The sequence below is a fragment of the Podarcis gaigeae genome (genome assembly GCF_964106915.1).
Source record: "Podarcis gaigeae genome assembly, chromosome: 2".
Taxonomy (NCBI): Eukaryota; Metazoa; Chordata; class Lepidosauria; order Squamata; family Lacertidae; genus Podarcis; species Podarcis gaigeae.
This window is the reverse complement of record NC_139679.1, coordinates 13,699,406-13,712,344: the sequence shown is the minus strand read 5'-3', so window position 1 is coordinate 13,712,344 and position 12,939 is coordinate 13,699,406. Positions and strand designations below refer to the sequence as shown.

At 44.8% G+C, this 12,939-nt stretch overlaps 1 protein-coding gene across 2 annotated transcripts in view; it reads left to right on the top strand.

The window, feature by feature from the left end:
* The window catches only part of ANKRD52 (ankyrin repeat domain 52), a 64,451-nt gene that overhangs the window by 32,904 nt on the left and 18,608 nt on the right, over window positions 1-12,939 (top strand). For both annotated transcript variants that reach the window (XM_083728829.1, XM_083728830.1), the window contains exons 14-27: window positions 882-950; window positions 1,699-1,839; window positions 2,663-2,740; window positions 3,547-3,658; window positions 5,345-5,416; window positions 5,740-5,941; window positions 6,126-6,213; window positions 7,246-7,363; window positions 8,547-8,766; window positions 9,173-9,260; window positions 10,892-10,975; window positions 11,715-11,860; window positions 11,969-12,051; window positions 12,758-12,840. In XM_083728829.1, coding sequence (XP_083584955.1) covers window positions 882-950; window positions 1,699-1,839; window positions 2,663-2,740; window positions 3,547-3,658; window positions 5,345-5,416; window positions 5,740-5,941; window positions 6,126-6,213; window positions 7,246-7,363; window positions 8,547-8,766; window positions 9,173-9,260; window positions 10,892-10,975; window positions 11,715-11,860; window positions 11,969-12,051; window positions 12,758-12,840 — 1,584 coding nt within the window. The remainder of the gene's footprint in view (window positions 1-881; window positions 951-1,698; window positions 1,840-2,662; window positions 2,741-3,546; window positions 3,659-5,344; window positions 5,417-5,739; window positions 5,942-6,125; window positions 6,214-7,245; window positions 7,364-8,546; window positions 8,767-9,172; window positions 9,261-10,891; window positions 10,976-11,714; window positions 11,861-11,968; window positions 12,052-12,757; window positions 12,841-12,939) is intronic.

The following is a 12,939-nucleotide window of genomic DNA, read 5'->3' as shown; positions in this document are numbered from 1 at the left end:
AACCCCCTACCGCCCACCTTGAATCCTGAAACGCCCACTAGTGGGAGGGACAGACCAGGTTGACAACCCCTTCCCTAGACAGGGATCTCCATCCCAGCTAGAGGATAAGCCACACCCACAAATATATAGCTCTCTTGGGAACTGTGCTCTCAGGACAGCATTTTCCATGGATGTGGAACAGCCACAGTTAGTTAAAATGTGTGCCAGCAAAATTGAAGCTGTTATACTTCCAAAGTGTACAAAAACCTGGATTCAGGTTGACCCTGCATTAAATACAAAGAAAACCAGAGGGTTTCTGTGTGCTTCTTGTCCAGCGGCTACCATTTTGAATATCCAAGCTATATAAACAATTCACTCTGCATTCAGGCAGACCCAGTACTCTTAGGTCAGTTCTCTCTCTCTCTCTCTTTTTTTTTAGAGTGCAATCACATTGTTCAAATGTATTCTATTTTTTTTATTTGACTTCTCGAGAGGGCACTAGGACACAACCTGGTGGGTGTTGTCTTGGTCCATTTGCTTGAAGAGGCAGAAACAACGACACCCTTGACTTGGAGGGCAGTTTATGTTTTCTGCTCTACTTAAAAATAGGACATACTTTGCTACCACTCCGCTAGCCCTTTAATTTTCTAATCAGTTGGTAAAAAGCAAGCTTGAGTGAATTGTGTGCATTTTCTGTTTTATCAAGCCTACATCCTTGACTGGAAATCGTCCTTGATCTTTTCTGCTATCTCCTTCCTAAGAGATTGCTTCCCCCCTATGCCTTTCAATCCTACTGAGGCTTCCCACCTTGTAAAATCTCTCTACTTTCTCATTCTAACAGCCTCTTTAGTTCAATCACATTGTTCATATGTATTCTATATTTGTTTTTGGCTTCTCTGTAGGAATGTTGAATGTCTTAACTTGCTGTTGAGCAGCGGAGCTGACTTGAGGAGGAGAGATAAGTTTGGAAGGTAAATTAAGAGCACCATGCAGTTTTGCCTTTGGGCAAGGAAAGGCTGTTGTTCAGTGGCACTGAAACCTGCCCAAAGGCTGTGAAGGCCTTGCACTGTGTTAACAGGAGACTGCTTTTATAAGTGTGACTCAGTGCTTATTGCACTGAGGATGAGCTTAAGGTGCTCACTTGCAGAAATGTTTTTGCTCAACCAAAGCTCAGTGCTGCTCTGTTGGGAGCTGCTGAATTAGAAGGAGAGGGATTATACATTGCTTTTCTGTTTGTTAATGCGACACAGCATTAGCAAGAGCCACTGATGCACTGGATGACGTCTCTGCTTTGAAGGTCGTGAGATCACGGTTAACGTCCCTCTTTGGTCAGGGACTCATAATCTCAGTCTTTGTTCTATCTGTAAAATGGCATTTGCAGAGGAACCCTTAGAAAGTGGCTGTGAGGGTGAACGCTCTGCATCACCCGAAGAACTTTTTGTTAATGAGCAATATAAAGTGGGCGTAAATAAAAGACATAGTAGATCAGCTGGGATGCAGAGGACACGTCGGCTGAGGACTAGCTCAAGACAACACAGCAAACTAACCCAGGTTAGATCCATGCAGGACCAAAAGTTGACATATTAACCCAACGGAGCTTACTCTGTTACCAGATTGAGGAAATGGAAACTCTGAACCACATTCATTGCTTACAGTGCTAACGTATTAAAAGTTCCTTGGTGTTTAGTAAGTGCCTCAAGTCTCGTTTTCCCCATCCAGGACTCCTTTGCACTATGCAGCCGCTAATGGCAGCTATCAGTGTACGGTGACATTGGTCACTGCCGGAGCCAGTATTAACGAAGCTGACTGTAAAGGCTGCACCCCCTTACATTATGCTGCTGCTTCGGACACTTACAGGAGGTAGGAGAAAGGACTTGCGGGGGCTGGGGGGCATTTGCCTAACATGGCAGCAGTCAAGTGCAATTCTTTCACCAGAAAGATCGGCAGTAGATACTGTATTTTTCTTCTCCCTTTCTAGCATTTTTGTGGATAGAAAGTGTAGCATTGAAGCCCTCATTGGAAATATACTGAAAATTAAATAATGAACTGGTGCATTCTGTTTTTTTTGGTTTTTTTAAACAATGATTTAAAATGGCAGGGCTCATCTTTGAGGCTTTTATCTAAGAATCATGGTGCTACCTGCCCAAATGTTTAGACATTAGAAACCAAAGTCAAAAATGGCAATAGAGAATTTATACTTCAGATCTTATTTGGGGTGTGCATGACTTTCTGCTGTTGCAGATGTTTCAGACTTTTCCCTGTCTCTAGAGACTTAAGAAATTCAACTTGCACTATGCCTTCTTGGGCTAGTGAAGTTACTTAAATGTCTACAATCCTTTTCCTACTCTCCTGTGTGATGCCAGGCTGATGAATGATGACTTCTGAAAGGTTGCTCAGGCTCATGACACGTCTTTTTCCCAGATCATATTTTGCTTCTATGAATTTCATAGATAAATTCAGTCGGAGCCACTGAGGTCATCAAGCTTGATCTATATTGGCTCTTTGTAACCTGTCCTGATTGACCAGTATCATGCACGTCCCCCCCCCCCAAATTTATTCTTGCAATGGATTTCCACATGTGGGATTCCTTTGAAAACTGTATGCAGTACTTTGTTACGTGTTCCTGCACAGTCCCTCTTCTGCTACGTCTCAGCAAAACTGATCTAGGCTTTCACTCTTGCAGAGCTGAGACTCATTCAGGAAACAGCCATGACACTGACGAGGAGCCGCTGAAGGAGTCACGACTGAAGGAGGCAATCTTGTGAGTAGCCCGTCTTAACTTGCCTTAGCATACAGCTTTAGGAGCTCAGCTGCCTCCACACACATGTCTTTTACCAACTAGAGTGACAGTTTGAATTTAACACTTCACTGCCTGTTTTTAAGTGACTGATTGGGCTTGGGCAGTGGCCATTGTTCTGTCCTATTATTGTGACTTAAATCAACCAGCAGTTGGGCTTTTACCAAATCAGCATGGAACACAGTCTCTCCAGGTTTTCTTTGCTCCTCCAGCCTCATCTTTAAAATGCACTCCAAACCTTTTCAAAATAAAAGAGGCTTTGACCTTTGTTCATCCCCCCCCCTGCCTTTTCATTATTGAAACTGAATTTGAGTGGATTTTTATGAAGTCCACAGACATCAGTTTAACATGGAGAGGGGAGTTCAGTAACTGCTTCTACATCTTACATGTGTCATACTTGCACTGGGAAGTCGTTGTGATGCAGGGAAGAACAGTGGAGTTTCTTTCTACCAATTAGGGCTGCCATATTTCAAAAAGGGAACAAAAGTTGGTTCTTGTTTTTTTGAAGATGTATTTGAGCTGCCAATATACGTGCCATACAAGTTGGGTTGAAAGCAATGTTTTACACAGGGCTGCAGCTGTTCTTATTCTGTCAAACTCTGTAAATGAGCGGAATCTCCTTTCTTCATTGAGAGTTGTGGCTCCTGCAGCACAGTTGCGAGACATTTTAATAAGAAACCACAGCAAAGGCTGTTTGCGCAGCAACTTTTAGGTCCTTCACATGCATCTGCTTCAAGGCATCTGACCTAATCTGCTAACATCTTCTCCAGTTGTTTAGAGTTCTTGTTGGATAATGGTGCTGACCCCTCTCTCCGAGACAAGCAGGGATACACCGCTGTCCATTACGCAGCTGCCTATGGCAACAGACAGAACCTTGAGTTGGTAAGCTCGAATTGGGATTGGAGGAACTGGGTCGTGATTTTGGAGGGGAGACTGAGGAATGAGTGTTTCTGTGGAAGTTTGGAAGAGCCATACTCTGGGGTGCAGCCTTCATTTGTATTCACAGTCAACTTGATGAAATATGCTCTCTTGTTGAGTACCTTGCTATTGTGCACCTGGTCGCTTTGATGGAATTGAGAGCTGTTCTGAATAGAAACTGGTCATGTTCCCACTAAGCCAGGGTATGCAACTTGTTAACCATGATGTGCATTAGCAGCTCAGGTGCCCAGATTTCATTCCTCCCTTGGTTCACGTAGGTGCAACAAACCAGAAGTCTTGGCTTAGCCTGACAACCTGCCCTTTTGGTTTCTTTTCTGCCTAAAACAAGCCATGATACAAAGCCAAGGTTTGTTTTTGGCTTTCCAAATGCAAACTAACCAAACTAACCATTATTGTTAGTTTGGAGAGAAACAAACCACGAATTATTGGTTCTGATATCAAAGTAAGCCAAGGTTCATGGTTTGTTGCTCCCAGTTGGACAAAAGGAGGAGCGAAATAGGAGAATGCCTGAGTTGCAGGCATTAGCATTTACCTCATTAACATTATGGGTTAAACATGCAACATACCTTGACTTAGTGTTAGGTGCTAAAGCAGCCGTTGTGTGTATATGTTGTGATAGAACATCAGATCTATATAAGCTTTGAGGAGCTAATCAATCCTCTCCAGTAGCACAAACAGGCTGTTTACATGGAAACCAGTTTTAGCAGGGAGCTGCATATGTCTAGGTCCAGGGTGGAGGGCATGGCAGGAGTTTTGGCAACTCAGCTGTTGCCTTAAAACCTCTCTTGAATGGTTAGATGAATATCAGTTTTGCTTAGGATCTGAATAACAGCTCTGCACGATCAGTGTATGAGAACAATATGATCTTTCTTGCTGACTCGTGTGTGTGTTTGTAGAAAATGTTAATGACCCAAATGGCTTTTATGAAATAGACAAAGTAATATCTATCAATAAATTGTGGCTGATCCAGGCCCCTAAGCAGCGTAAAACAGTGCCTATAAAAATAAAGGCAGCAGCAACATAATAATTTGAGCAGCAAAGAAATAAGTAAACACAGACAAGAACCCACCAGAGAACCAACACATTAGCACACATCTTGCTCTATAAAATGCACAGAGATAAAAATGGTCTTAGGTCACATCAATAAAAATAGTGATTTTCATTGGACATTAATCTGGTATTACAATGACTACCCATTCTATGTACTTACAGTGGGGAAAACCACTTAACTGCATTTCATATATTAAAATGTGTGAAATACTTTTTTTAGCCAGAGTTTAGTCTCGGCATAAGAATTCTTAATGCCTCAAGGTGCCTTAACAAAGATAGCAAAGCAATACTATTACCATTGTGCTACTGAGATACGCTTGGAAAGTGTATTGGCATTCCACATTTGAGTTTTAAGCATTTGAGCGTATGATTGCGGTTGTCTAGATTGCACTTCTAGACTCAACAGCCCATCAAGCTTTTTTCCTGCTTGGTAGTCCTGTGAATGCATTTGGGGGTTGGTGGAATGCTAATTTCCTGCCTGGGAAAGCTAAAGACTGCTGGCATCATTGCTGCTGCGGGTTCTGGAGGCTAGAAGAGTTAAAGCATTTGAATGGACATTGTGCTTTTTTTGGTTTGTAGCTCCTGGAAATGTCTTTTAACTGCCTGGACGATGTGGAAAGCACCATTCCAGTCAGCCCTTTGCACTTAGCTGTAAGTATATCTATCATTAATCTGGCTTTGCAAGGTTGTGGGCTGTGTCTTGCACTGTAAAAAGACAGCAGCTTATACAATGAAAGTGAATGCTAAAATCTAGGCAAACGCCAGCAAGTTGACTCTTTCCTGGTTCGTTTTAGGCTCAGTGACACTTACTAGGGAGTGAGTCCCATGGAAATAATGTATTTATTTACTGCTGCTTGGTGGTTTTTTTAAAAATTATTTTTAAAAAGTAATCATGCTTGGGATTGCACGGCATGTACCGTAGGCAAAAAGAGGCAAGGCATGCAAAATGAACTAAATACTGCTCTTGCTTCCAGGCCTATAATGGTCACTGTGAAGCCCTGAAGACACTTGCCGAGACCCTGGTGAACCTGGATGTGCGGGACCACAAAGGGCGGACGGCTTTGTATCTTGCCACGGAGAGGGGCTCCACGGAGTGTGTGGAGGTGCTCACCAGCCATGGTGCTTCTGCTCTTGTGAAGGAGAAAAAGAAGAAGTGGACTCCCCTACATGCTGCAGGTGAGGGCATGGCATTTCCTTTTCTCGGATGCTTGCTTTCCTTCTCCTGACTGCTGTTGCAAACAAACCTAGAGCACTCAGTAGGTCTTTGCGGAAATGGCAGTTTGAGAAACTATTAGAAAAAGGGAAGTTGTGTACATAGTACTATTTCCCTCCCTAGTTCTTCCTCTTACATTTCTTACAGCTGCCTATGGGAACACCGATTCCCTACATCTTCTCATTGACAGTGGGGAGAGAGTCGACATCACAGATGTCATGGACATCCATGGACAGTGAGTTTTTCCATTGGCTTATATATGTTAATCGTTCTGTGTGTTTGGGCTGGAAGTCCTCCCTTCTGTTCCTGTTAAGTTCTTTTTGCTCCTCAGGGGTCCCAAACGGTTATACCAGTGTGGTGTAGTGGTTAGGAGCGGTAGTCACGTAATCTGGGGAACCGGGTTCGCGTCTCCGCTCCTCCACATGCAGCTGCTGGGTGACCTTGGGCCAGTCACACTTCTCTGAAGTCTCTCAGCCCCTCTCACCTCACAGAGTGTTTGTTGTGGGGGAGGGGGGAGGAAGGGAAAGGAGATTGTTAGCCGCTTTGAGACTCCTTAAAGGGAGTGAAAGGCGGGATATCAAATCCAAACTCCTCCTCTTCTTCTTATATAAATAAATTCTAATTAGAGTCGTACCTTGTAAATCGAACGGAATCCGTTTCAGAAGTCCATTCGACTTCCAAAACGTTGGAAGACCAAAGCGCGGCTTCTGATTGGCTGAAGGAAGCTCCTGCAGCCAATCGGAAGCCACGGAAGTCCCGTCGGATGTTCGGCTTCCAAAAATAGTTTGCAAACTGGAACAGTCACTTCCGGGTTTGCGGCGTTCGGGGGCCAAATGTTCGGGAACTAAGCTGTTCGACTTCCAAGGTACCACTGTACAGGAGCTTCCCCTCCTTTGTGCAAAGCCATGAAACAGCACCTTTCTCCTAATAACCTACCCACCAAGGCCTCACCTCCACCACTTTTATGTTCCTCCTTCTCCAATAGCTGAGAATAGCACTATGGATCCTGATGGCTCCTTCTCTTTGATTTGCAACAAAGTCCTAAACGACACCTAGTCCCACTCCTGGCTTTGCTGCACCCCTTGCTCTGTTATTTCGTTTTAGAACCCTACTTGGAATTGAAGGCAGCCCTGATTCTGAGTTTTCTCATTCTAATTGTTGGGGTGCTGCCTCTGCACCTTTCCTTATCAGTGGAAGACCCTTAGGCCTCTAAAATGGGGCCGAGTCAAATTTTGCTATGCCTGAGCCATTATTTCTTGCCTCCCAGAACCCCGTTGATGTTGGCGATCATGAACGGCCATGTGGATTGTGTCCACCTCTTACTTGAGAAGGGATCCACAGTGGATGCAGCAGACAGGAGAGGCAGGACTGCACTGCACCGGGGGGTGAGTAGAAAAGCTGATACTGCATTCACAGGCTAGTGTTGGCCACACAAGGGATGGAGAACCAGTGGTCTTTATGGTGTTTCTGGAATCCAGCTCCCATCATCCCGAAGCCAGCCTGAACAGTGACTGGGGATGATGGGAGATGTAACCCAACCACCTCCATAGGGCCGCAGTCTCCCCATTCCTGCCCTAAGTTGTCCTTCAATAACTTATGTGGAATATCGAATTAGAGACTTCATCACAGAACATCCCAAACCTTTAGCCAGTCAGAACGCACTGGCTCATCACAGTGGCTGGATGATACTGAAAGGTACTGTATTTTTGGCTCTGTAAGACTCACTTTTTCCCTCCTAAAAAGTAAGGGGAAATGTGTGTGCATCTTATGGAGCAAATGCAGGCTGCGCAGCTATCACAGAAGGCAGAACAGCAAGAGTGATTGCTGCTTTCACTGCCCAGCGTTCCCTTTTGCTGTTCTGGCTTCTGAGATTCAGAATATTTTTTTTCTTGTTTTCCTCCTCCAAAAACTAGGTGCGTCTTGTGGTCTGGTGCGTCTTATAGAGCGAAAAATACGGTATATCCTAGACCAGGAGTGTCCAAACTTTTTTCAAAGAGGGCCAGATTTGATGAACATACGTGATTGATTGAAGTTGTTGAGCTTTGCTTGCAATTTTACCCCAAAGTTGTTGTTTTTTGCGATTGATATTGTTGAGCTTTTCTTAGGATTTTACACCAGCAAATAAACTGCCACAGTGGCAGGATTAAAAGAAACAGCGGGCCGGATTAGGCCCCCGGGCCAGACATGCTTGTTCTAAACTGTTGGCAAAGAACTGCACATGTCAGACAGAAGCATTTCAAGGCACTTTGGTTTGGGAAGTGAGGTTAGAACAGGATGCGAGAGAAAAAGGAGAAATATTTTTCAGTTGTTTACAGACTCAGGATTTGCTCTAGTAAATAATGGGTTATTGGCTGGTGGTATCAATTTACAATGTCATTAAAAACCCTTATAAGTATTGACCGCTGTGTCTGTCTTTGCTATGGCGTCCTGCTGGTTTCAAGTGCCACCAAAGAGAAGCGCCCCATTGCTATCCCGGCACTGCCAAGATTCCTTTATAGTAACCCAGCGTTATCAGTATTTGGCTGGGGCACATTCTGTCATTATTCACTGTTCTCTGCTCACTCCCAGGCTGTGACTGGCTGTGAAGACTGCCTTGCAGCACTGCTGGACCATGATGCCTTTGTATTGTGTCGGGATTTCAAGGGCCGGACCCCGATCCATTTTGCCTCGGTGTGTGGGCATTCCGAAATCCTGAGGACCTTGCTGCAGGCAGCGCTCTCTACTGACCCTCTGGACTCTGTGGTGGACTATAGTGGCTACTCACCAATGCACTGGGCTTCTTACAGCGGTACGAGTTATGCCTGATTCTGATTGTTCTTTTCCTGTCCCAAGGCAGAGAACCAGTCCAACCGGGATTCTGTTCAGTAGGGCCACTAGTAGGATACTCAGCATGTAGCGAGTACACAGCTCTCTACGTATTCTGAGTGCAGAACTTGGTTCTGCAGAGAACACCACTCTGAGAGACGCATTCCCCTGCTGGAAGTGTATGTCAGTCTGTTGCAGCCTGGCTGCAAGCTGCAGAAACTCATAGTCACCACCTTCCCAGTTTATGGCTGTTTTGTTGATCAGGGAGACCGCCCAAAGGGTCTTTTCAAGTCCTTGGGCAAAGGCGCCTTTTGATTCTGCTCATAATAATTTCTTGGATGTTGAAGGTCATTTGATAATGCCTTCTGCCTCTTTTCTCCCTTTGCCAGGGCATGAAGATTGTCTTGAATTGTTACTTGAACACAATCCATTTGCATACCTAGAAGGAAACCCCTTTACTCCATTGCACTGTGCGGTGTAAGTCTCAATTGGTCCTTTGGAGGGTGGGACGGGGTGTGGAAGAAAAGACCAAAGTGGATGTTTGGTTTTCGTGATGAGTGGCTGGACTTGTGTGTTTCTAAAGAAACTGTATCTCAAAAGATGTACCTTAGGCCTGGAGCATTTTAAATAATAAGCGATTAGTGCAAGAGACCCTGTTGTTACCATATAGAGGATTCTTAATGAGCCTCCATCACAGATAACAACTAGCCCTGCAGTTTGCTGTGGCTTCTCCCAGACTGCGGAGCAGCTAATCTCATGAAGTGCTGATGGTTTTTTGTTAGAGATCCTTAGCCCCCTCTTATAACTTATCGTTTCCCTGCCTGGGTGCCATCACAGGCAAGCCAGTTTCAAACTGTTTAAATTTGGAGTATATTCACACCCTAAATGTTATATTCTAGTTAGTGCAATCTTGACTCTGGATGTTTTTCTGTGGATGCAGTCTTCATGAGAACCGCTAGAGGGCACGTCTAACCTGCAGAACTCTTCCTTCACCACAAGCAGAATGATGAGTCAGTTTCAGCAATGTTAGGCTTTCTCCCAGAATGTGCAAGCTTTACAAGGAGTGGGTAGCAGGACCGAATAGCAGGCTGCTCTGCTGACCTAGTTCTTAGCTCTTACTTCGTTCGTTCTACCAGAGAAGAGAGTTGAGGTCAGGATACCAAAGTTGTACCCCTAGTTTTGATAGTGTGAACACCTACAAGGGGCCGTTGCCCCCAAGTACTGTGGTCTCTCTGGATTGATTGATTTACCGTTCTAGTCCACCCTAACCTAACAGCTCAGAAATGTGATGCAACCACATTAAAATACTATCAAGTCTCCATTACATCTAGCTTAGCCTTGACCTCTGAAAGCCAACCCAAACCAGGTCTTGAAGTGGTTTTGAACAATGTCCAGGTTTGCATTGGAAGAGTTTCCAGGGACAGGTAATTCCATAGCTGACAGAAATCACTGAGAATGCTTTATTTGTGTTTTAATGTTTTTGTGTGTTTTTACGGAAGGAAGATCGGCAAAAACATTTTTTTCCTTGTACATTTCAAGTTATAAACAGCTCTGGAAAATAAAAGGTCAGCAAAGATTACAATTCCAGAGCAGTTTCTTCCTTTGTTTTTCAGTGGCTGTCTCCAAGGCTACCTTTATAAAACTGCCTTATACCAATTCCGATGGTTTATCTGTCAGAGTCAGTTCTGACTGCCACTGGCTCTCTAGGGCTGGGGAACATGTGGGCTCTCTGCATATTGCTGGACTGCAAGTCCCATCATCCCTGCCCATTGACCATGCTACCTGGGGTTGCTGGGAGCTGGAGTCCTGCTACCATGCTACCTGGGGTTGCTGGGAGCTGGAGGGCCGTAGATTCCCCATCCCTGCCCTAGTGTCTCGATGAGAGGTCTTTTCCTGCCTGAAGTTCTTTTTAAACAGAGATGCCCCAGATTGAAGCTAGGATCTCCTGCATGCGAAGGATGTAATTTGCTGCTGAGCAATAGATGTCTCCACACATGCATGTATGTTACATGCCGCATTCTGAGCTCTTCCTTTTCAACGAACTGCAGAAGAAGATAAATCCAAGCCACATTAGCTCATTTGCTTCTCCCATTTTCTTCCTTCTGCAGAATTAACAACCAGGATGGCACTTCTGAGATGCTTGTGGAAGCATTGGGTGCCAAGATTGTTAATAGCAGAGATGCCAAAGGAAGGTGAGTGAGTGTGCAGCCTTGTTGATTGTCGTTGGTGGGCATTCTAGGTATACCGTCCCCTCCGAAACTCACCAGTCATCAGTGCCTATAGGCCATTGTTAGGATAGGAAACTTTGCTTCAAGAATTGACAAAGATGCTGGAGGAGTTGTTAACAGGGTGCAGACGAGGATTCCCTCACATTAGCAATGTCAGGTGATGCTAAACTGAAGCCTAAGGTAAAGGTAAAGAGACCCCTGACAATTAGGTCCAGTTGTGGCCAACTCTGGGGTTGCAGCACTCATCTCGCTTAACTGGCCAAGGGAGCTGGCGTACAGTTTCCGGGTCATGTGGCCAGCATGACTAAGTCGCTTCTGGCGAACCAGAGCAGCGCACGGAAACGCCGTTTACCTTCCCGCCGGAGTGGTACCTATTTATCTACTTGCACTGGTGTGCTTCGAACTGCTAGGTTGGCAGGAGCACGGACTGAGCAACGGGAGCAGCTCACCCCGTCACGGGGATTCGAACCGCTGACCTTCTGTTTGGCAAGTCCTAGGCTCTGTGGTTTAACCCACAGCGCCACCCGCGTCCCACAATAATGCTGATAGCAGGGTCTTTAAAAGGAATATTAGCTGCGCTCTTGATTGAGTGAAGAAACAATATTCTGAAGAGGTGTTAATTCAGCAGGAATAAAGGTGGAATTTGGAAGAATGCCTGGTCTATGCTTGTTAAAGGCATTTGGGTTTTTTTCCTCCATTCCAGGACCCCCCTTCACGCTGCTGCCTTTGCAGACAACATCCATGGTTTACAACTGCTTTTGCGCCACCAGGCTGAGGTAGACGTGACTGACCAACTGGGAAGGACCGCTCTTATGATGGCTGCTGAGAATGGCCAGACCGCAGCAGTTGGTGAGTAGAGAATCCATTACATTTATGCCTCCCTCCCCCTTTTTTCTTTTTACTGAAGTATGTCACGGTTTGCACCAACTCTCACTTGGCATCTTCACCTGTTTTCAGAGTTTCTGCTGTACAGAGCAAAAGCGGATCTAACTGTGCTGGATGTCAACAAGAACACAGCTCTTCACCTGGCCTGCAGTAAGGTAAATATCCAGGGAGGACCTGCAAGCAGTATTCCCCCACTCCTTGCACCACCCACCTGTCAATCACCTGATTTCAGGGGATTCAACTTCAATGGAATAATGAGTGCATTCATACTTGAAAGGAAAACCGGGAGCATGTCTGAGGGCATTCCAGATCCTTCCTTAATTAAGCAATTTTGGAATTTATTGCCTTTCTCTGTTGCTAGAGGGCAATTAAAAAGAAAAGAAAGAAAAGAAAGACATTTAACTGAACCAGTGGCTGGAAAGGAAGAGCCAGAAGCACTTGCTGCGTGCTCAGAATTCTTCCTTTCCTCATGGGTTTATGTGTCCTGCACTTTTTTATTATATTTCTATGTTGCTTTTCATTCAAATGACATAACGGAGCATAACAGAACCTCGCAAATGCAGCATAAATCATAGAGAATAATTAACAAACCATCAGTAAAACAATTGCAATCTATAAACCACTATTTTAAAAAGCATCTAAAATAAAAAGCTGAACAGCACAGGCACAACAAAAGCTACTCCTTCCCATTTACAAGCTTGCTCTAATTATAACGACCATAATTTCGTCGATTTGCACAACATAGCAAGCTGTACTTAGATGGAATTTGTGCGTGGAGATTGGGGAAGGGGGTGTAGCTTAAGAAAGGCACCTGCCTTCCAAACGAATCATTCCTTTAAATAAATTATCTTTTCTTTCCAGGGTCATGAAAAGTGTGCCTTGTTGATTCTGGGGGAAACCCAAGACCTTGGCCTTATCAATGCAACTAACAGTGCTCTGCAGATGTGAGTATTTGTGCAGCTGGTGGAAACGAGAGACTGTTTGGTTCCCCCTGCCTTTCCTTCTTTTCCTTCTTGCCAAGTACATTCCTAGCAATGAGACAA